Source organism: Marmota flaviventris, chromosome X (genome assembly GCF_047511675.1).
Source record: "Marmota flaviventris isolate mMarFla1 chromosome X, mMarFla1.hap1, whole genome shotgun sequence".
In the NCBI taxonomy this organism is placed as follows: domain Eukaryota; kingdom Metazoa; phylum Chordata; class Mammalia; order Rodentia; family Sciuridae; genus Marmota; species Marmota flaviventris.
The window spans coordinates 59,385,371-59,409,436 of NC_092518.1; the positions used below are offsets into that span (position 1 = coordinate 59,385,371).

The window sequence follows — 24,066 nt, forward strand, 5'->3', positions numbered from 1 at the left end:
TCCTTCCTCTTTGCACCAACTTTTCTCAGATGAAATCCAACATCAAACACCTAATGGTACTATCACTATCAACCTAGAACCCCCGAAGCTGCCACAACACCTCAAACTACCTATGCAGAGGAGTGGGGAAGCTGATCCCGGGAGAAAGTCTCCAAGCAGGCTTATTTCAGATGGCAAATTGGAGCCGTGCCCTGAGGTGGATGTGGGAAAGTTGGTGTCTAGGATACAGGATGGAGGGACCAAGACTACCCCAAAGGCCACCAATGGACCAATTCCAGGCCCTGGCCCCACAAAGACCCCTTCTTTCCACATAAAGAGACCAGCTCCCCGACCCCTGGCTCACCACAAGGAAGGTAAGTACTTGGGAATCCCAAGGGAATCAGAACTGAACCCATATACTTTTCACCTTGAGATCCTTCCAGGATTGGAAATATCATAAGTGGGAATGTGTTCCACTTTACTAAAACTCATTCTGGAATGGTGGTTGAGACCACAGAAACATTCACAATAATCACTAGAATGTAAGCTCTACGAGGGCAGGGACTTGAGGCCTGTTTTCTTTTCTTCTATATTCCAAGTACCTAGAACAATGTCTTGCTGGCACATAGTAGGTACTTGTTATTGTGGAATAAATGATGAATGATAATCATGTTATTTAAAGCAGTGTTTCTATTGCCATTTATTAAGTATCTTCTGTGTACCTAGCATTGTATTAAGTCCTAAGTTTTATTATCCTCGTGACCCTTTGGTGAAGAAAGTATTATTCATGTTTCAGTTAGAAAACTGAAGATCCTAGAAATAAGTAACTTCCCAGAGAATCACATGGTAACTGGCAGAGCTGGGATCTAAATCTTAGCGCATCTTGCAGGTGCCAAAAATCTGTGTTCTTTCCATGAATGCAGAACCCTCATTTTGCCTTCTGATAAGAAACTTTGAATCTGTGAACCACTGTTTTCTCATTCTCATTTTCTCATTTGGGAGAAATAAGGACAAAGGGGTACAGCTTCTGTTCGTCTACACTTTTAAAATCATTACAAATTCTAGATGTAGTTGACTTCTACAATCTTTGTAAGCTATACACATGGGGACACATAGTGAGAGGAAGGCGCTGATCCAGAGGGAAGTTGAGAATATGATTTCTATGAAAATAGTATGGTATAATGAAAATATAGACTTTATTCTCAGAGGTTTGAATCCAAATTCTGGCTCTTTTACTTTGTATCCGGATGACCTTCTTAACATGTGCCTTATGTATTTGTATCCTCTCCTGTTCTAGAAAGGATTTAAGGCATTTCACAATATAGCCAAATATAAAAATGTAAAATAGTAAGAATAATGCATCTGGGAACTATTGGCTGTGTACTAATAGTGTACTTGGTCCCATCCCAGGTGCTGAGGACACAGAAATCAATTATACAAGGTCCCTGTCCTCTATAGGCTTAGAATAGAGCATGGCAAACTATGATATGTGGGCCAGATCAGACCCATTGCCTCTTTTTTTGTTTAATCTTTATTTGTTCTAATTAGTTACATATGACAACAGAATGCATTCTGACTCATTGTACATAAATGGAGTATAACTTCTTCTTCTGGTTATACATGATGTAGAGTTACACAGGTCATGTAACTATATACGTACATAGGGTAATAATGTCCAATTCATTCTACTATCTTTCTTACCCCCATTCCCCCTCCCCTCCCTTCACTCTCCTCTGCCTAATCCAAAGTACCTCTTTCTTATATGGCCCACAAGCTAAGAATGTTTTTGATATATTTAAATATTAAGAAAAGATACAATTTTTATGATGCATAAAAATTATCTGAAATTCAAATTTGTTTCTTTAACATAAATATACCCCTTCATTTACATAGTGTTTAGGGCTGCTTTCACACTATAACAAACTGAGAAGGAAAACAGAAACTTTATGGCCCTGCAAAGCCTAAAATGTTAACTGTGTGACCCTTTACAGAAAAAGGTTGCTGACCCTTGCCTGGGATTCTAGAGCACAGGCAAGAAAAATGAATTCTAGAGCAGGGGCATGGGAAGATAGGATAGGAGGGAAATAACAGGAAAGGAATCAGTACACAAAATGTTTGCCGTGAAACTTTACACACTTACTGGAATAGTGTCAGAGAGTTGGCTCCAAACTTTCTAAAGAAAACAAGAAGAAAGAAACCTCAACGGTTATATAATTCCAACTTCTTAAGGGAAAAATAGCCCGTTGTTCAGGTAAAACATAACTTTTCTGTTGTGGAGGCCAGGAAAATTTTTCTTCTGTGGACTGTGGCATATAACAACCTCACTGTGGGCCAATGGCATTGTCTCAGAGGACAATTTAGTGAAAGCCTATTCTGTGTGGGGGCCAGTACACATTTTATGAAGTAATTGACCCTGTGAATTTTCTAGCTGGATCCTCTGATGCATCCATGTGTTATTTAACCTCTTTGCACATTGGTTTCCATATCTGTAAAATGGGAGAAACAACTCACCCCACAGAATTATTGCTATGATAAAAAGGAATAAGAAAATATCTGGCATAACCAGCCTATAAAATATGATACTGATTCTCTTCCCCTGTCCCTCCCTTCCTAAGATTTGCCTCTTCTGGGAAGTAGAGCCGAAAAAAATAAATAAATAAAGGCCAGGACAAAAAAATAAAGGCCAGACTTCTATGTGGACATCTGCTTCAGTTTATAATTTATATATTGACCTTCATATCAATCTGCTAGAAAGTTGGATAACTCCACTTACACTCATTACAGTAAAATTTGTCTTGCCTGTCGCCAAACCTTGAGATCAGCCAGGTTCTATCAGCTCTTCAGAAGAAGTTATTTAGCCCTCCCTATCATTTCTACCCTTACAATCTTCTACTTCAAAGTTCAATCCCAGTGGCCTTCTCGTCTTCCCCTTCCTCCACAGTACCATCCTCTGGGCTGCTGGTGGCAGCTGCTGTCATTTAATGGTGTCAGTTAATATAAGTACTGATCTGACTTGTCTAGAATCAGTCAGACTATCTAAATCTAGGCTGCAGCATTTCCAGGCTTTGATTTCTGCCCTAAATCAGTTAGCCACAGGCTGAAATGATTCAGCTTTTTTTCAAAGGCCTCTAGCCTTGGCCACAGAATACAGAATTGAAGTGTCTTTGGCCTTGGTGGAAGATTAGCCACACCTCTGGGGTAGTTGCCTCTTTGAACCTTACCCAGGCCACCCCCTCACCACTGCCTCCCTTTCTCCCTCATGATTTTGGCTGCCATGCTAGTAGATTCACAGGTATCAGAATAGTTATCAATTAGGAAAACTCTGCAAATAGTCATGACCCTGAGCTGTAGGTGGTGGCTGTTAACCCTTGTGGTAACAGAATCACAGGAAGAAGCTGTCAAGTCAGCTGACCCACTCTGAACCTCGAAGTTGTCACTCCATTTCAGCTCCATTCTCCAGGATGCTTTATTACTTTAGGGATCCAAATGTGCCACTACCCTGACACCCATCTTCACTTCTTGCAGTGATCCACCATTTAAGTGGACTTGATATTCTGCACATTTTTTTCCTCAGCAATTAAAAAGAATAAAATCATGGTGCCTGTTAAATTGCTTTCTTCCATGACAGTCAGCTTTACAATAAAATCAATATTGTTTGCTGGTGGAATTTTATCAAGGGCCCTTTTCTGTTCCAGACATAAGCTGGATATTTTTTCTTCTTCCATTTCATCTAATCATTGTGACAGGCCTGTGAGGCAGGTTTTACTGTTCCCATTGCACAGATGGAAAAACAGGCTCAGAGACATGAAACATCTTGCCCAGAGGAATTCAGATTGTAAAGTAGATATGGGGCTTGAACCCAGATCAGCTTGTTTATACCACATTTTAATTCAGCTGTTTAAGCTACCTTCTTTCTATTTTTTTTCCCTAAAAGACACTCACTTTGGGAGTGACTAAATTATAACATCCCTTTACCTTTCATTTGATGTTACTTCTTCTTACCATTTCTGGCTGTGCAAAAGGCATGTGTAGTTCCCACAGAGGAATTTAGGACTTTTCTTGGGGAATAAAGAGGCAGGAGGGCTATTTCCCATTTACTTACATGTATTTGCTCATTTATTCAGACAGTGCTAAGCAATGAGAGTGACCATGATCTTGCCTTTTGATGGATTATAGTGAGTCTGGCATGTAAGCAGCCAGTCGCAGCCCAGTATGATCCAGTTTCAGTAGGGGCATGGGGCAAGGAGTTCTTCATTCTGCCTGAGGTATTGAGATAAAAGTGGAGAGCACACCACTTACTATAACCCTATGATTTAGGAACCCTTCTTAGCTCCTTTCCTTTGTCTTGCAAGAAAAGACTACATCAACTGAGGTCCTCCTTTGATTGCAGGAAGGATACTTCCCAGGTTTTGCTCAGTCATAGGGCCATCAATTCTCTACTGGGGTGACTAATAGTATAAATGGCATTTCTATCTGCTCTAAAAGTATTAGGAACAGACTTGCTCCTGTAGTAATGGGCGTTGCTGGCCATTATCCATATTTTCTTGTTTGGACTCATTATGCTTTAATAATCTATTGTTTGATTTTAAATCTCTGTCCTAACTGCAGTGTAACTCCAACTTGTTCTTCATGGATAATTAATGGTTAAGGCTTTAGGGGAGCATGGAAAAGTGTCATAGGAAGAGATTCTTCTAGAAAACTGGGAGACTCTTCAAGTGGAAACAATCTTTCCCTACTGTCTCAGGTTAAGTGTAGATAGGTATAAGGAAAGTTGGAAGAAAGTTGCTTAAGATTGAAGACTGATCACCATCAGGTCCCCCAAAATCTGCAAATTATAAGATTCTTTGGTTATCTTCATTTGACAGAGAATTAGAGAGGGAAACAAATGATTAGATTGGAGAAGGAGATCCAATTCAGAGTATTAGCCAAATTTTCAACCAAAGTTAAGAAAAAAAATTAAAACGAAAAACACGTGGAAAGACTATAGGATCAAGAGGCTTAGTGGTCCTTAGTGGTCTTAGTGGCCAGGCTCCAGGGTGTTCCAGCTATGAGTTTGAATCTTCGATATTCCCCTTCCAATCTGTGGGACACTGGGCAGTTCATAACCTCTCTGAATCTTGGGTTTGTCCTTCTTATAATGAGGATAATAACTGTATCCATTGGATTGCTATAATGATGAAGGGTGACAGATGTGTGCCTGGCACATCATGAGTACTCAGAAACAGTAGCGGGGTTTTTTTTGCCCTTATTAGAGGTTTTACTAGCTGCAAAGTTTTCATTAGGTCAGCTTCACATCTAGGGAACTCTCCCTTAACCCATTCCTTGGGCACCTAAATTTGGCCCTCTAATGTGGATACTGAGTGATAGGGTTCACTCTTAGCTCATGTGAGTATGTCTTCTCTTCCCAACTCAGTTTTAAGAAGCCAGGGAACAATTGTGAGAATTCCTCATGAGAGCATAAGATGGGGCCTCAAAAAACTCCCGATATATTGAATACCTTTCATCTTGGGTTACAGAATAGACCTGAATCTTGTTTATATTATGTTTGTGTATGTTACATGTAGCCCAATGGGTTCCTAAAAAGGGAAAGCTTTCTTTGCTGTCCTTCTAGTAGACTGAAGTACATTTTTTTTTTACTCAATAAATATTTGTTAAATATTCACCAGTTTTATGCAAAGCAAACTACTTGGGTCTCTGGGGAATACAGAGATGAATGCCACCTGTATCTTGCTCTCAGAATACTCCAATTATAATAGGACAGATAGAGCCATGAAAACAAAGATCCAAACTACAGGATTCAAAGTACAAGATGATCAGTGCCTTAAGAACCAGAGAAAGAACTTGGAGCATTTTAAACTTCTGAAGATACAAATTTGGGCATGAGGGAATAGGGTAAATAGCCTCTTAGAAAGACATAATTAATTGTAAGGCATATACATGGAACAATAAACACTACTGCTTGAATTGTAGGATATGTGAAGAAGAATGGTACAAAATTAGATCAGAATGGAGAATTGAAGCCAAATGGAAGTGGGTCACAATTCAGGTTAAACATGTCAGTGTATATTCTATGGACAGCAAGGAGCCATGAAGTCTAAATCTTCTGAGAAAGAGAGGCAGAATACATTGGGGTTTCTAGAGTACTCCCAATGTAGCATGTAAAAGTCAGCAGGGAGAGATAGAAGTCTAAAGACATGTCATAGGCTGATTCATCTGGACAACAGTCCAACCCCGTGTTGTATTGTAGGGAAGTGATCTGCTGAAAATCATACAGCTTAGTTTTAGGACGAAGACTATATTACAGGTTTCTTGACTCCAAGTTATATGACTCTTCCCTCCCAGCCTCACCAGTTTGGCATTGTGCTTTAGCAGTGACTGAGACAAATTTGAGGAAAGAAAGAACAACATTGGGGTCTTTCAGCCAAGAAAACCCTTTGCTGTCACTTCAAAGTCATACTTGTAATGAATCATCAAGTTAAACCTGCAAATAAAGGGCAAAGGCAGACACAAGGTTCATGATGTTTGTTTCCTAAGGCCCTAGGTTGATGTCCATTTGGATATGACTGTGAGTTAGGAATGAATGGGGTTCATATTTAGGTGGTGTCATGTTGTTTACTCGTCAAGGAAATGCGAGCCCTAGGATGGACATGGCTTCAGGTAGAAAATGTTTTCTGGCTCTGAGTGTGTGGCGCATCCTTCCTGCCCAATTCTCTTCCAGTAGGTAGTAGAAATGTGACAGTATTGTCTTCTCTGGTAATCTCTAAGCTACAGTGAAGAAGCAGTTGTGTGGCCTAGGGTTTCTCAACCCTGGCTGCACATCACACCATCTGAGGAGCATTGAAAATATACATGCCCAGATCCTACTCCAGTCAATTAAACTAGAACCTCTCAGGAGGATATCCAGGTATTATATAAATTTAAAGCTCTTCACAAATTCCTGATGTGTAGCCAGGGTTGATAACTACTGGTAGTTGGGACAACATGGGTTTCAGAAATCAAATGAAGCTGGTTTTATTGTTGATAAACTATGAGGTTACTACTTACCTTGGAATTTCTTTTCCTCATCTGTAGAATAGGGGCAATATTTTCTGTACAATTATGGCCATTGTTAAATGGGAAAAATAGGCATAAAGTGCTGAGTACAGTATCATAGTACCTACAACAGAACAGGTGTTCAATAACAAGTTAGATAATTTATTTTACTGGTATCATTTTATTACCACTGTCATTTTTATCATTTATAATTTTATATTCCTAATAATAACAACAAAACTGCAGATACTGGGGAAATCACTCAATATAGAGACAAGAGATATAAGACAAGAGATGTAGGTTTCAGTCCTCTCTCTATCAGTTATCTGACTATGTGGTTGTGGATGAATTAGTTTACCTTTCAGAACCTCAGTTGCCTTCTCTGTAAAATGCAGATAATAAGACCTATCTATTCTTCTTTACCAAGTTTATTGTAAACAAATATTTATCATCTGGAAGAGTGCTTTGAACAGGATGGTACTTTTTGGAAAAAAATGGATTATTATCATTTTGATAATTTTTTCCTAATATAATTCTGTATTTTCAGCCTGGGATAAAGGGAATGGTGTGCCCAGAAATATAAGATGCAGACTAGATTGGGAGAAAGAATTTATGTATGCCCATGTATAATTTTTTGGTAATTCTTTCAACAGAACATAAATCACACTATATTATCATTATCTCTGTGAATACCTGTCTCACCAGAATGCCTAGGTGGATGGACTCTTTTAAAAAAATAACAATATCTAAGCACTTCAGGAACATTTACATAAATGGAAATTATATTTGTGTGCTGTGTCCAGAGGGGTGAGATTTGCACTATATCTTTAGGGATGATTATAATGTAGGTGAGACATGAGATCAGGACACATAATAGTGAAAAAAAGCAGGAAAAAGTATATCAGTTACCCTGTGTGCTAGACACTACCTATAGGGCATACAGACAGTGTGTGTGTGTGTGTGTGTGTGTGTGTGTAAAACTAAATTGGAAGCAGGCGCTGTGGCGCATGCCTGTAATCCCGGTGTGAGGGGTGGAGCCGAGGCAGGAGGATCTCGAATTCAAAGCCAGCCTCAACAACTTGGGGAGACCCTAAGTAACTTATTGAGACCCTGTCTCTAAATCAAAAAATAAAAAGGGCTGGAGATAGGGCCTCTGGGTTCAATCCCTGGTACAAAGAAAAAAATAAATTAAATAATTTACTTCTTAAAATCACCTTGAAAGCAGGGTTAATTATATTCATTTCCCAGATGAGGCAATGATAGTCAAAGAGGTGAAGTGATTGTCCATGGTCCCACAGTTAGGAAGTAGCATAACAGAACAAAGCCCCAAAGCCAGGTCTGCACAATTCCAAACTCTTTGTTCTTTCTATTATAACATATTATCTTACCTTTAAGTAAGAGTCAAGGGCTTGCTCAGATAAGGTGGTGAGACCAGTTTGATTTTAGTTGAGCTGGTGATTAAAGTTAAAGTTCAGGGTTTGTCCTTGGGACAGTGATTTGAAACTAGGCTTATGGAGGACTCTGAATTTACATTAAGGGTTTTGAAATTTATCCTGTGAATTTTTGAGCTTTTTGAACGGTGTTAAATAGAGAGGAAACAGTATAAATAAAGTAAACCTTACAACAGTAGCATATGAATTCAATTTAGTGTTTTATATTTACCTTGAACATTTTAGTAGAAAAAATTGAATATCAGTATCTACTCACAAAAATTAATCAAATAAGAAGATCTACTAACACCCTTGCATAATTGCGTGTCTACTTCAATATTGTCTGCATCAAGCCATGAGCACTTTTTGTGGACATTTTTTTGTCACTTGTTATTATTTTACAAGCATGTTTTTGTTTTGAGCTTGTCCAAATCCTTGTCAGTTTATGTATAATATGTTTGGTTAAATGCTTGTAAGAATCAAATTGTTTGCTTAGCTTTTGGGGTTGGCTCTGACTTTTTCTCTGTTAAGATACATGTGTTTGTGCCAATTGTTTTTTCCTTTTGTCTTGGATTAATTCTTTTGGGCCTGTCTCTCAAAGTGGAATTACTGGATCAATGAGTCCAAACTATCTCATATGTATAATGTTGTAGTTATCCACATTGTTCTAGAATGCTTAATGAGTATTTAGACAAAATAAAACTAGTTACAGTGGCACCAGCATTATCATTTCACGATAATCCTGTCAGAACCATTTTGTAAGAAAGTATTTATATTTAATATGTACTGACCAACCTGGAAGCTAGAGAAATAGAGGTAAGAAGTGACTTAGGAGAGTATTATAATAGTCAAAACCTAAGTGGAAAGGACCTGAATATCTGTGATGATGAATTTGTCAAATTGAAATTCACTATCAAACATTGTTAAACATATTAATACCTAATTTAATTGTCTCAATACCTCTGTAAGATAATGTAGTCTTAATCTTGATTATATGGTTGAGAAAAAAGAGGCTTAGGAAGTTATATGACAAAACCAAGGTTTACTAAGTTATGGATCTGGGGTTCAAACATAGACTTTCTGAAGGGACAGCTGGCAGAAAAGGACAAAGATTTTGGTGATGAAGAAGAAATGGAGGCCAAGGAAAATGGCTTCGTAACTTGATTATTGGGTTCCTGTTCCTGAGTTGTATTCCATTTGGCTAATTATTCAAGTCTCTGGTATTGTTCTTTCTTCTAGGAGATACTGACAGTGTCAGCAAAGTGCGGCCTCCAGGAGAAAAGCCAACGATCATCCGTCCCCCAGTGAGACCCCCAGACCCTCCCAGCCGGGCAGCTACTCCCCAAAAGCCAGAACCAAAGCCAGATATTGTAGCTGGCAATGCAGGGGAAATCCCATCATCTGTGTAAGTAGGGTTGTTCCTCAGTTTGACCTAGTGCCTATCTTAGGTGACCAGGAATGCTTTCAGGATCAACATATGGAATGTATATAATGCACAACTGTGGGGCATCATTCACTTTGTAGTCTGGGGGAATATAGGCCAGCCCTGTTTGAAGTATTCCATTCAGCACGCAAAGCTGAGATTTTCCTACAGATGAAGACTTTGATTCTTAGTATCTATCAGAAGACTCATTTTTTTTAGCTGCCCTGATCTATGTAGGGTGATAAAATCACTTTCTGATTTTTAACACACATGGCTTTGGAACTTACTTTCTTTCTTTTTTTGGCAATTTATGTATATCCTTTGTGTATTTTAGCTTTAAAACAAATTTTGCACAATATGTCAGTGTATCTCTGAGAAGTTGAACAGTTATTAAAAAGAGCTATTATCATCTGACTACTGGAAAAATAAAACAAAAAAAAACTGAATTACAATAATCCATCTCAGCAAACTTTTCCAATTCAAATTAGAAGGGCTCCAATTTATAAATCTCTTTTGAAAGGACAATATTAATGCAATGTACATAAGAACATCTTATTAATATAATAAAAATAAACCACAATTTTGTTATAAATTAACCCATTTATTATAACCTAGGGATGTCTCAAATGGTAGAACTTCTACTGGTCTTTCAATTCCTTCAGCCTTCTGATTGCAGACTTGACTGTGATGGCAGGAGTGGTGTCGTATGTCATAGGTCCAGGCACCACCAGCCTCTGACTTCATGCAGGAACCACAGTACCAGATCCCCACAGCCCGTCTCTTTATCTTGTTTTTGCCACAGAAGGAGCAAGTGTACTTGGCATGCTGGCTAATTTTAATTTTCTTCACCATTTTCAAGAGGGAGGCACCATAGCAGGTCCCATATTGAACCAATGATTCCGACCTTCTTAGTGTGTTCAGCCATATTGCTGTGACTTAGGCTCCAGCCCAGAAAATGGAACTTACTTTCTTATTTTCTTGTTATTCCTACTGGCTTTAAAAGTAATTTAATGAACACATTAAAAAAAAAAAACAAACAAACTTTCAAAGTCCTCCAAAATGACTCAGGTTCTCCAGAGAGCCTCCTACAGGGTAGGAGCTGAGCTGACATCCAGCAGGCTTTCATGAAGCTGGGCTGTAAGCCACGGAACCAGGGAAGGAGCAGCCAGGATGGGACCACAGCAGCACTCAGGGACTAGCCTGGCTGGTCTTCAGCCAGTGACTGGGACTTCTTTCAGCAATACTACCTCCTGACCTTCCTTTTTCTTGTATCTCTTGCTTTCCATAATTGTAAAATTGGGGAAAGAAGAGCAAAACCTCCACTGTTCCAGATAATTAGCTACATATATTTACTAAATGCCCAAAATTATACTTTGAAACCCAAGACTAATTTCACATATTTAATTTCACATATTTTCTCCAAGAAAAGCTGAAATGGGCAACAAAGTTAGACCATTTTGGACCCACAGGGAGCAAATGGGTTCATCTGTGGTCTTTCAGGTGCCTCTGGGCTCAGAGCCATTATACATAACTTTTTCTTCTTTTTTTCTATCTTCTTTTTTTTTTGTAATGGGGATTGAACCCAGGGGCACTTAACTACTGGGTGACATTCGCAGCCCTTTTTGTATTTTATTTAGAGACACAGTCTCACTGAGTTGCTTAGTGATGCTCTGAGATGCTGAGGTTGGCTTTGAACTGTTATCCTCTTGCCTCAGCCTCCCTAGTTGCTTGGATAACAGGCATATACTACTACACTCAGCTTGGCCATTACACATTCTGATATTTGGGTTTCTCCTGAGACCCAGGCCCATTGCTGGCAAAGGCAAGGCCTCGCATTGGCTGCCTATCTAGTTCAGTCTTTTGTCCTTTTCATTGGTCATTGGTTTTCACATGTATTACAGAACAACTTATGGGACTTAATTGACTTCTGTTTGCAGGGTGGCTTCCAGGACCCGGTTCTTTGAAACAGCTTCCCGGAAAACAGGAAGGTAAGAGACAAAAGGGACAGAAGAGAAACCAAATCATTTTTTAATAAATGCATTATGAACATCCCATGGGTTCTTGCTCTTACCTTCTTTTGTTCTCTTTCTCTATAGAATACTCTCTTTCCTGCAACTTTGTATTTTCATCTCTTTCTCTCACTTGTGTCTCTGTTTTTGTCTGTCTCTCATGCTTTTTCTCACTTAGTGTCTCTCATTCTCTTTCTGTTACTCTTTGTATTTCCTCTGTGTTTCTTTCTTTATGTCCCTGTCCCTGTTTATCTGTTTTTCTTTCCCTATGTCTCTCATATAAGATGTCTCTTCCTTCCACTTTCTTTCTCTCTCACAAATATGTGCATGCACACACACACACTCATGCATACACACCAGATTATACTGCAGAAGCTCATACCCAATGTAGATCTTCTTTTTGTTTGTTTGTTTTACTTATCTAGACCCTGTTAAATTCTCAAAGGGCAACTGATAGGAACATGTAGAGTATAGTACTCTACCTTAAATAGCCTTAGAATAAACATGGCTCCCATTTCAAAGATAAATAGTAGCCTCAGATAATGGTTCTCAAACTTAGTGCATATCTAAATCACCTGCAAAAACTGGAGGGAAAAAAATCAAAGATTCCTGGCTTCTATTCTAGACCTGCTAAAGCAGAATTTCTAGGAGTACAGACTAGAGATCTGTTTTTTTTTAATTTTCTTCATTTCTCTCTTTCCTTCCTCCCCCCTTCCTCCCTTCCTCCGTCCCTCCCTCCCTCCCTCCCTTCCTTCCTTCCTTCCTTCCTTCCTTCCTTCTTTTCTTATTTTCTGACTCCCTCCTTCCATTTGTGTTTAAAACTTCTCAAGTTCTGGAACAAACTGATCAATCCCTGGGCATTTGGGGCCCTTTGGACTAGAACCTGGAGAAATGATTGCTTAGCTTTTAAGGTATTTTCTGTGAGTTGTTTTATGTTGTTATTGAGAGAGTTTTAAATTGTACTCCCTAAAATGTAATGGAAGTGTTGTTACTCTTCTAGGTGGTAAGTCAAAAGCAAAATAATTCACCTTTTCCAGCAATTCAGCTTGGGATAGGTTAGACATCCTCTAGTCAAAACTGTAGATCTAGACTTACCAAGACCTGGTTCTGCATAAGAAACCCTAGTACTGTGAGCCACAGGAAGCTATAGACTGGGCCAAATTCTCTTTAGATATGATTTTCCATTTTTTTCTACCATAACAGATGAAAGTTAGGTCAAGGCCCCAGATTTCTTTTACAAATAGCATGAAGATGAAAGGTTTTACCATGGAGGTTTTCAAAAAGGCTTGCCTTGAGAATGAAAAAAGAATGAAAAGAAATAAGAGATAAAGAAGCGAGAAAAATGGGCATGCCTAATATTCTTAATGATGTACTCCTCCAGCAAGAGAATTTCCTGGTCAACCCCCCCACCCAGGGAAAGCCTTTTAAGAAATAAATACCAAGGAACTTGAACAATATAATCTGGAATGAACAGAATACAATGGGAATGTCTAAATGAAAAACTTTTTTAGAAGTGATGATTATCTAAGCTGGAGCTTGAAGGATAAGTAAAAATGTACAGAAAAATGTTATGGGATTGAACTGCATCTCTAGATGGGAACCAAGGCTTTGAGAAGGGAATATGTGAGAGGCATGAACAAAATTCAATAGAATCTTCAGGGCAGGCAGACTTTCAATAGGGAAGCAATAGACAAACTAGTGTTGAGTGTGTACAAGTCTGATAACATTGCCAGTTGGGTGGGCTTTGTCAGCCAGTGCTCAGGGAAGCCTTAGAGCAACTATAACTCCAGTGGGCTGTGACCAAATCAGGCCCTTCAGGACACTCTATCTATCCTATATTCACCCTTCAAGAACCTAGACTTAATTTTGGTCTTTATCCCCAGATTCCATCTTGGAAGGAGTATAAATAAGAAAAATGTGGATACCTGCTCTCCAGTATGTCATGAGCCCTCATATCCCACTGGTTCCTCCCACTCAGTATCCAAATAGGGAAGCATCCATTCTGTCTAGACCCCCAGCTCATAACCACCACTTGCATTACTAAATACAAATGCCAGCCTCTGAGCAAGATCCTTGGACTAGTCACACAGTCAATCCTATCCATGGTCACTGTGGCCAAACTCTTCCCTCATCTGTAATGAAACAAATAAACTATTTAACCATTTCCTTGCCCCCTTTTGCTTCCCATTTGCATAACTAACTGTATCCTGCTATTTGAATGACACTCTCCCTCATTCCTTTCCATTCTATAGCAATTTTAGAAAAATAACTGAAAAGAAAATGAGTAGAGGGTCATCAAGAAGAGAAGTGAGGGGCTAGGGTGTAACTCAGTGGTAGAGTGTCTACCTAGCATCCTCAAGGCCCTGGGTTCAAAAAAAGAAGAAGATGAAGTGAAGACTGCAAGGGAGGACATTATATGGAGGCAGACCATCTTTATATAATACAGGTTCAAGAGAGATTATTGTTTCACTTTGGAGAGAATGTGGGAGTAAAAAGAGGAACTATAGGTGACATTGGAAACATGACTTGGGGCTAGATCATGAAGGTCTTGTATGACATATTAAGGTGTTTAGTCTTTACACTGTAGTCCACTGGAGGAGGGTCATGGAAGATATTTAAGCATGGCAATTCATATTCTGAGCTGTGAGAAGATCACCATAATGATAATGGGGAAGATAGATAATAGTATAGAGACTGGAGGGTGGGAGACCCATTAGGAGACTAATCATCTTGGCAGGATTTGATGAAAGTCCTAGCCTATGGCATTACCTATTGCAATGGAATAGAAGGGACAGACTTGTGGCAGGCTCAGTAAGACACTGCTGACTTTTCAAATGTGGGATGTTGCAGAACACCTGAGAGGGAATAGTCAAACTTGAGTAATTAAGTAGATGATTCAAGAATCATCAAGGAGTAGATTTTTTGAGAAAGATTTTGTGCTCAATTATAGATGGTTATTTTGAAGACACTCAGGGGAAATCCTGGTACAGATATCCACTGGGTAACTGCAGCCTTAGGCTAATAGTTGCGTCAGGGCATAGATACATGGAGGAATAGAACTATTGAGAACTGACACCATATAGCTTCAGTATGGATCATCCATATATACTACAATATGAATAGTAGCACTTTGAGGAAAGTGTCCCAAAAGTTGGTAGTAATTGAAACCATGAATGGGAATGAGATTATTCAGGCAATAGTTATAAACAGTTTCGAGAAAAACAGAAGGGGACCAGCTGTTGTGTGGGATGCTCTGCTCACATTATAGGGGAATTGGTTCTATCGTATTTTTTATAATTCCCAGTTGTCCCCAAGCAATGATAATTTGGGATTGATCTGAACACATTAAGAGTCTGAGCAAGGTTGGTTTGGTCTTCAAGATAAAAGATGATACATTTTTACATTTTTACATGCCCTGACACAGATACACAAAGGATTGTTCTGCTACCTGAATAATGTCTTTGTGTCAGGAGACTGTGCTCTCTTAACATTCCAGAGAAGCTTTAAGATATCTGGGCAGAATCATTTCCCCATTTTTCAGATGACCTGTTTGGCCTTGGTCTGGAAGTATCCCTCATCTCCTTGCTTTGCCTATGTCATCCTGATTTCTAGAGTCTTAGTGAACTTTATTTCTTCTTTGCTCACAGTTCTCAAGGCAGACTTCCTGGAGATGAGAGTTGAGGCCACAGGTATGTTGTCTCCACCCTGGCTACAGAACCTTTACAAAGATCCTGATTACGGAGTCTTTAAGGGCTAATACACCAGATTTAGAAGATGGGGAGTCACTTTCATGCTTCAGTTCATTATCCTAAATTGCATGACCCTTGAACTTAGTGCTTTTTAATTCAGAGGTTTTGTGTAATTTTAAATTACTTTCTCCTTTCCTTTCTTTCTCTTCTAGTCAGACGGTAGTATAGTTGTACAGGTTGCCTTTGAATTAAATTCATTATGAGTCCTAGCTGTAACATTTGGGGCAAGTACATTTCCTTTTCAGAGTCTCAGTTTCCCAGTCTATAAAATGAGAAGTTGGAACCATATAACTTTCACATCCTTTGGGTCAAGAAGGAAACAAATAACCTCCTTTGGGTATTGTAGAAGGTGCCAAGAGGCTACCTTAGTATCTGTACAGGGACTTCATTTCTTCAGACCAAATTACTATTTCAGTCATACCTACCAGAACTTTTATCCTTAGTCTTTTGTGTTTGTCTAGCACAAAACACTTTCATATCCATTATCTCATTCAATCCAAACCAGATGCCAGAAGTAGGTAGGATAATATGTGTTCTGACTCAACAAATAAAGGAATTGAAGTTCAGAGGAGATAAGTGACTTACTAAGGTCAAAAGCATCTTGGAGGTCAGGAAATGCTTTTATCTACCTAGGAGTTCTTGTTGCTTAACTATCAGATTTCTGGCATGACATGAACCAATATACACATAAATGATATCCAAGTATCTGGAGCTTAGCTTGTCATATGCTCCTTAGCCTTCCTTGTCTTCCTATCACTACCAGTCCTCAGAGGTCCATAGGTTGATAAGCTTCTCCTTATCAGCCAACATAAAGGTGACGCCCCAGTAAAAGGAAGTTTGAAGATACTGCAGGCCATACAGGTGGGGGTAATCTCAGAAGTTCTAGTATCAGACTTTTGCTTTCCCAGGTACACCTTTGGGAAATTAAAGTTGGAAGGCACAAAGTCTCCAGACCTGATTACTATTCCACTGTAGGTCTGTTCTGTGGGATCTGAGCCCTAATGGCCTTTTCCCAGCCAGCCTCTGTTTCTCAGAAGATTAGCTACCAGTCATAGGCTTTGCTACTTACCTAGCAGGCTCCACTGCCCAGTGGTTGTTAAGTGTGTAACAAGTCCTAGCTAATTCCTTTTCTTCTTTTTCTTTCAGGTTTTAAAATCCTTGGCCTCAGGGATCCTTTCCAGGTCCTGAAAGGGTCTACTTCAAAGCCTTGTGTCCTGAGACATTTTGTGCTGAAGAACAGCTCCTTCTTGGCCCTGCACCTTCAGGCTCATGGGAAGCCAAAAATAAGGGGCACATGTCCTAGACACATGTTTATTTCTCCTTTGTATTCTGTCTTCATCCCCTCAGAAGGTCTGTATTAAGCTCCTATAACACTGTGAATGTCTGGATTCCCTCAAGCCCCAGACTCTGCCAAAACCAAGATATCCACTGACCTGAGTCGAAGAAGGGAGCCTAGTTTTCAACTCTTCTGTGAACTTCCTGCTTCCTCAAAAGGCTGTCGAACTCTCAAGATTTGGGGCTAAAGACTGGTCTTAGGAGTCTTGCTCTGAACTAAAGGCAACTTGATTTGGGGTCATTGCTTACCTTGGTTGAAGGGGAGTAGGAATGTTTGCTGAATATTGGAGAATGTTAACATGTCTCTTACTGAGGATATGGGCACTGGTGCCAGGTTGGTGCTCTGGCATTGCAATATGTTGCTAAGAGCCTGTCTGCTGTGGGACCAGACAGCATGGGTTATGTCCTTCACAGTGCTCACACCCTGCATGGACTTAGGAAGGGGGCCTTCCTGCTCTTGCCTACAGCCACTTAGGACAAATCTGCAAAGCATGTTTTGCATGTCAAAGCCTAGGTCTATTTGGATTATCCTTCCTGTTTTCACCTGAAAGCTTCCTTTCCAAGCAAACAAGAAAAAGTGAAAAACAAACAAAACTACTCCAAACTGAAAATATTTCTTTAAAAAAGGCATATTGTGTTTGTCATATTGGAGCTCCATTCTTGAGTCAAATGTTAGGAAAAATTGTTAAGATGGAGGGAAGCCAAGTAGTTATTGCTGTTGCTTCATGTTTGCCTTCTGCTGATAAGCTATTTTATCTCCTGAAAAGCAATTTTTTATCGAGTGTCCATGGATTCAGGAACTCCATGATGCCCCTGAGATGTTATGCATGATTCCATGACAATTTGCCTTTTCTGGGCAGATAGTCCATAATATTTTACTGAATTTCAAATGGGCCTATGACCCAAAAAACATTAAGAACCACACCTCATGAGATAAAAGACTCATTTTACAGTCCATAAAGCATTTGATTAGAAGAGGTTCTCAAAAGCATTTAGTCTAACAGCCTAGTTTACTGGCAGAGCAAGTTAGTGACCACAGCAGAACAAGACCCCAGGTCCCTGAGCTGGTATGTGGAGTTCTTTCTATTACCCCACACTTTTCTAGCCAGGGGCCTTAGTGTTGGTGGCTTTAATGACCATCAGTTTGGGGGGTTGGCTTTTTACCTTTTTTATTGACCTCACATTTGCCACCAAGGGGAAAACTTCAAAAAACAATCCCCTGATCCCCTTCATTGATCATCTCAATCACTGGAAGGGAATTAAATCAATGTAGTGGGTCAGAAAGCTAAGAAATAGATATAGCCGAATCCTGTTTGTTGAAAGAAATCTTCTGAAAGAGTGTCAGTGTTCCCAGGCAGATGCTGTGGCCATAGCCTGTCTTTAAGGTCCATGTGACTATAACATGGCCCAGTATGGGAGGAAGGGCTTTCCTGCTTGTACTCTTCTAACATGAGCCCACTAGTACACTGATTGTAGTACTTAGAGAGAAGCATAGATATGGAGAGAGAGAAAAAAAAATTCCCAACCAACTCTGAGATGTCTTTGGGATGGTGTTACTAAATGGCAAAAGTCATTTTTAAGACTGAACTCCAAGCATGGTTTATTGGTGAGTAAGGAACATGTAAGCTAAATATATTAAGATCTTTGGTCAAAGTTATTGAGTAGAATCTTGATGCCATTCTAAATCAAACATGCTCAGGTGGCCATATTGAGCTCTTTCCACCCTACCCAGTTTTGAAGGCCACATTGCTAAGGAACCAGGAGCAAGAAAGTTATCATTTCACCTGCTGCTTAGCCACAAAGAAAATCTCTGAGACTTGCTGGTCTCTTATTGAGCCCTGGTCTCAGAGACCTGGGCTCTTGCTGTGTCCTGTTACATGATTGACTAAAACAGGCAGGTGTGCAGAATTTGGTCATGGAACCAGTGGCCAATGGAACCTCAGAACCAGGGAGGATGGTAGAGAGATGGTTTGACTCTAGTTTTCTTGGGTAGAAAATACCACAACCACCACGGTGAAATTGGGAGATTATTGAGAAGCAGAGAAATGTATGGCAATCCCAGTGGAAGAAATATCCAGAAACTTGGTAGTGAGATTGCTGTGTTGCCTGGGACACAGATCTAGATCCTAACATGAAGGACAGGTACCATCAGTCTTATTGGAGGAATAATGGCTGAAGTTGTTTTGGCCTTGTTCTAAGCTATCCCCAAAGAATGAACCTCATTGCTCCCCCTGGTACTCTGATTTAAAGAGCATAAGACTCTGGCGAGGCATGCTATCATGGAATGAGATTGGCTTGGCCTACGCTTGATGGTCTTTTAGAAGAGGCAATGGGATAAAGGAAATAATCATAAAGTGGCAGCTATAGGAAATAATCAGCGTACCTTAGCCAGTAGGTTAGAGAAACTGGCAATGGATGAGTTGTAAGTCTTGAACTGGCAGTGATAACAAAGGAGCTAACAGTTATTAAACACCTACTAAGTACTAGGTGCTTCATGTATATTATCTCATTTCATCCTTAAAACAGTCATGCAAGTATTCATCTCATTTTAAAGATAAAGGAAGTATAGCCCAGTGGGCTGAAGTAAACAGCTCAAGGGCATATAGATTATAGTAAATAACAGATACTGTGATTTGAATCCAGGCCTCTCTGACTCTACCCCATGATATATATATATATATATATATATATATATATATATATATATATATATATATATATATATATATTAATTTTTGTCACACTGAGTTAGGTGTTTAAACAGAGGTCACATTACTGGAACTGGCCTGATTGTTGACTCTTGCCTGCCTAACAAAATATTAAAAGGTAAGCATTTGATGGAGGAAGGGGAGTTAAGTCCGCTTTACAGGGAAATGAAAATTAGTCTGGAAGATATTCCTGAGTTGGGCTTTCTCTTCACCTCTAGAGTATCTATTTGGTAATATTTTTTAAAGGATCATCTAGTTTTACCTTGTGAAGTAAAAGATTTAATTTTAGTTGATAGTTGGTAAGTCCTTGGCCTAGCTATTTTTCAAAGGGAAAAGATCCTTTTGTATATCTATGTACTTTGCTGATACTTCGCCAATGTTGTAGCGTGTCCAGTTTCAATCAAAGAACTTGTGGCATACTTACATGCAGTTTGAGAAGCAGGAAAGGTCTCTGTGCTCTGTGGTACTTCATGCCATGGGGTCAAAACCCTACGCAGTTTTTCTGTGATAACAATAAACATCAGGAGATGGTTTCAAAAAAATATTGAATTTTTATTTTTGAAGTTAAAAAAAGTGCATAGGGGTATGTTCAGCCACTGAGGAGCAAAACTAAGCATCCAATTTCAATAATAAAATAATGTCATATCTAAATAATTGGCTATCATGGGGGAAATGACCTTCCCTTTTCAAGAAGTTACTTGATGCTATAATAACTAGAACAAATAATGTAATAGAGGGAGTAGTTCTGTAACTATTAAAAATTGCTTGTGAGAAAATGTAGATCAATGATGCTACTATTAAAGTAGCTGCAGACAAGTGGCCTTGACACATTACAAGCCCAGAAAAAGCTTCAGAAACAATGAAAATGCAGAGATGCAAGATAACTTGAAGGAGATATTTTCAGTGAAGAAAAGCTTTCATTTTCATAAGGAAATGAAACACTTGATGCCAAGGACAATAATAGAGGACTCAGAAGATCGCCTATGTGAAATATATGTGTGAAATCAGAAAAAAAAATGAGATTCTGGGGCCCATTCATGTGACTTTCAATAAAACATGCAGACTGTCTAGTACAAATGGTTTCCATCTACAGTTTCATCATGAAAACAATTTGTGAACATATTAGGCATGATCGTACAGCCACTATCTACTGTTTGTGTTGTTTTTTACAAACCTAGGAAACTTAGGCACAGAATTATTTTAGTCCGATGAGTCTTAATGTACTTTCTACTCTGCACTGTGGCCTTCTCATTCCCTTAGGCCTCACATCATCCCTATGTGGTAGCTAATGGTAGCATTTTTATAGATAAGGAACTTGAAGCTCAGGGAGATGAGAAATGATTTGCTCAAGATCACACACTAGTGACTGATTTAAAAAAAAAAACAACCCAGGACTAGAAGTTACAGAGTGCGTTCCACTTCTAATATACCTCGCTGCCCCCAGTATTAGAGAAGATGAATCTCTATGGTAAATAGAGAAGATACTTAGAAATAGGACTGCCGAAAACATAAGGTAAGTCTTGATACTCATAACATGACTCAGCATTCTCAACATCAACATTACCTGGGAACTTGTTAGAAATGAAGACTCTGTGGGCCTACCCAGACATCTGGATCTGTATTTTAACAAGATTCCCAAGAGATTCCTATGTAAAAGTTTGAGAAGCACTGAATGAGGCTGAATTGATGTGTTGGGAATGGTTACAAAAATTGAGTCAATAGCTATCTGCTTCTTGTTTTGCTTTGCCCATGACCTTGAGCTTTGGTGACAAATGAATGAAGTTTCTCCACCTCAAATAGTGAAATCAGCATCGTGAATAAGAAAACTAAAAAAGTTACCGGGCCTTCAAACTCTGAGCAATGGAGGCAGTGGAAAGGCAACAAGGGGCAGTTGGAAAAAATTCATTTCATGAGCCCTAAGGGACTCAGCTTTGTCACTGCCTCTCTAGAATGCCGAGCAAATCCCTCTCCGTTTTAGGCCTGGTTGCCTTTGAACAAGGTGATCTTATAGCACCTTTTCAGCTTTGATATTCTGTTATTCTTGGGTTTGGATTCTACCAAAGCCTTCATTGTCATGAAAAGAGACTACTACTTTAGTATCTTCAGTTTATATAAGAAGGGGTAAATTTCAGAGTCATAGTAAAGCAACATTAATGGAAACTGCAAGGATTTAGGAGGGGTATTACTTCAATTAAACTGCTCATGGTACTAGCACAAGGTTCTTTCAAACCTTTCAGCATTTCTTTCAACAGCAAGAGTACACATGGGGTAGGACAGATAGGCTTTATATCTGGGAGCTTTGCCTCCATTACATGTTCATGCTCGTTACTTCATTAGAGCCTCACACAGCCTTATCACCTAGTCAGAGCAAGGATAATTATCCTCATTTTATTAAAACTCTGACATAACATGTCCTAGGTCATATAGGTAGGAAACAGAGTGGAACTTAAGCGTGTGATTTCTTCTAGGCTGTACTAGTCCTCTAGGAAGGAAAAGTAGCCTTGAAAACCCACAGCTCTTCTCCTGGGAAATGTTATGTGCTCCAAGTATTAATTCCATCAATCGAGTTGCTTCAAAACACTGATTGATTTTATCCTGTTGGAGCATATAACAGCTGTATGACTTGAAACTTTGTGGAGCACTTTTAGTTCCCTTACATCATTTTGTTCTCATAGCAGCCCTATAAGGTGCGAAGTACAAGGTATTTTGCCCTCGCTTAACATATGCATAAGTAGAAGCCCAGCAGCATTGCATTAGTCTTCTATTGCTGCTACTAAAACAGATTATCATCAGTTTAGCAGCTTAAGACAACATCTGTGTGTTACCTAACAGTTTCTGTTGGTCAGAAGTTTGCTGGATTCATTGCTTAGGTTCTCACTGAGTTTAAATAAAAATATTATATGATAAGCCTGTGGTTGTCATATGAGATTCAGGGTTCTCTTAAAGGGTTGTTGGCATAATTAAATTTCTTCTTGTTGTAGGATTGAGGTTCTCATGTTTTGGATGATGGTTCCTTCCATCTTTAAGCCAATAACAACATGTCAAATTCTTTTGATTCCACTTCTGCATTTCAAAGACTTCCTCTTCTGCCTCTCCTGTTTAGTGTTTATTCCATATCTGGGATAATTTCCTTTGGGTCATTCAAATAATGCAGGATTGGCTCCACATATTGAAGTCAATACTAACCTTAATCACATATTCAACATCCCTTATGTGATGTAATCACAGTCCTGGAGTTTAAGGCATGGAAGTATCTTGTGGGCCATAATGGATGTTTATAACAGCCATGAAGTACCCGCCTATAGAAATCTGGCTCTTAGTATGAAGACACATGGTTGTCATCAACTAAATCCTGGAGAAGAAAAAAATGACCACTCACATGCTACCTACCTCGGTAGTTAGAAACCCCAGGGTATTTCAACCTCTCTCCTCTTTCATAAGGAAAGAGCAACAGAGCAGTATTCCAAAGAAAGGGAACACTCACCCTCAGAATTCCCCCAAACGGTGGTAGCAGAAGTACAAGTGTAACTCTTTGGGAGCAGATGGTATTCCTAGGTGGCACTTTGGTGCTGGTGACCTGCCACTTGTCTCATTCTATCCAGGTCTTGGGGGAGTTCAGCAGAAGTGGTTTCCCCAAAGGTCCAAGATGAAAAATGTATGTATTCAGTCATAGGACATGTCTACTACATGACAAATGTATTTCTAAGTTCTTTTTATTGGTTTACGGATTTTGTTCTAATAACATTCCTATGAGTTAGGTCCTGGCATTAGCCACGTTATAGGGCAGAATACTGAGGCAAAGAATTTTACATCATTTGCCCAAGCTCCCACAATCAGGAAATGGTGACTTCAGAACTCAAATTCCAACTATTTTCTTACCTAACCTCCTGGGAAAATCCTAATCCACCAGTATGGGGAAATTCCCCTAGAGAAGAGATTCAGCCCATTTAATTTCAAATTTCCTTAAAGCGTTCATCCTCTAAGCTTGTCATTAGTGTCCATATTCTGGCAGCACAAATCATCACAGATAGTTTTCCTGAAGGCTTCTGTTAAATTTAGAGATTTAAAGACATCATAACCCCAGGAAGACATGCTTCAGAAAGGTAGCTCCACTTGGGGGTCTCCCATGTATATGGGATCTCCCTATTTTGGTACATATGTTAGCTTGCTTTTACTATAAGAAATACCTGATCAACTTATAAAGACAAACTGTTTATTTTATCTTAGAGTTTTAGAGATTGTAGTCCATAATCAGTTGGCCCTGAGCTTGGGGGAGGCAACACATCATGGAAAGAGTACGTGGAAGAGTAAAACTGCATAACTCATGGTCAGGAAGCACAGGAGAGATGGAGAGGAAGAGGCTGTGATCCTACTATCCTCTTCAAGGGCACATCCCCAATG

At 39.3% G+C, this 24,066-nt stretch overlaps 1 protein-coding gene and 1 pseudogene across 2 annotated transcripts in view; one reads left to right on the forward strand and one right to left on the reverse strand.

Moving 5' to 3' along the window:
* Ophn1 (oligophrenin 1) overlaps window positions 1–21,151 on the forward strand; it is a 379,198-nt gene extending 358,047 nt beyond the window's left edge. The window contains exons 21-25 of one of the 2 annotated variants that reach the window (XM_027935819.2): window positions 30–353; window positions 9,681–9,846; window positions 11,802–11,852; window positions 15,521–15,562; window positions 16,769–21,151. In XM_027935819.2, coding sequence (XP_027791620.1) covers window positions 30–353; window positions 9,681–9,846; window positions 11,802–11,852; window positions 15,521–15,554 — 575 coding nt within the window. In that variant the 3' untranslated portion in view covers window positions 15,555–15,562; window positions 16,769–21,151. The remainder of the gene's footprint in view (window positions 1–29; window positions 354–9,680; window positions 9,847–11,801; window positions 11,853–15,520; window positions 15,563–16,768) is intronic. The other variant, XM_071606174.1, reaches the window with a different exon arrangement.
* LOC114093106 (large ribosomal subunit protein eL43-like) lies at window positions 10,503–10,789 on the reverse strand (annotated as a pseudogene).
* Window positions 21,152–24,066: the final 2,915 nt, after the last annotated feature.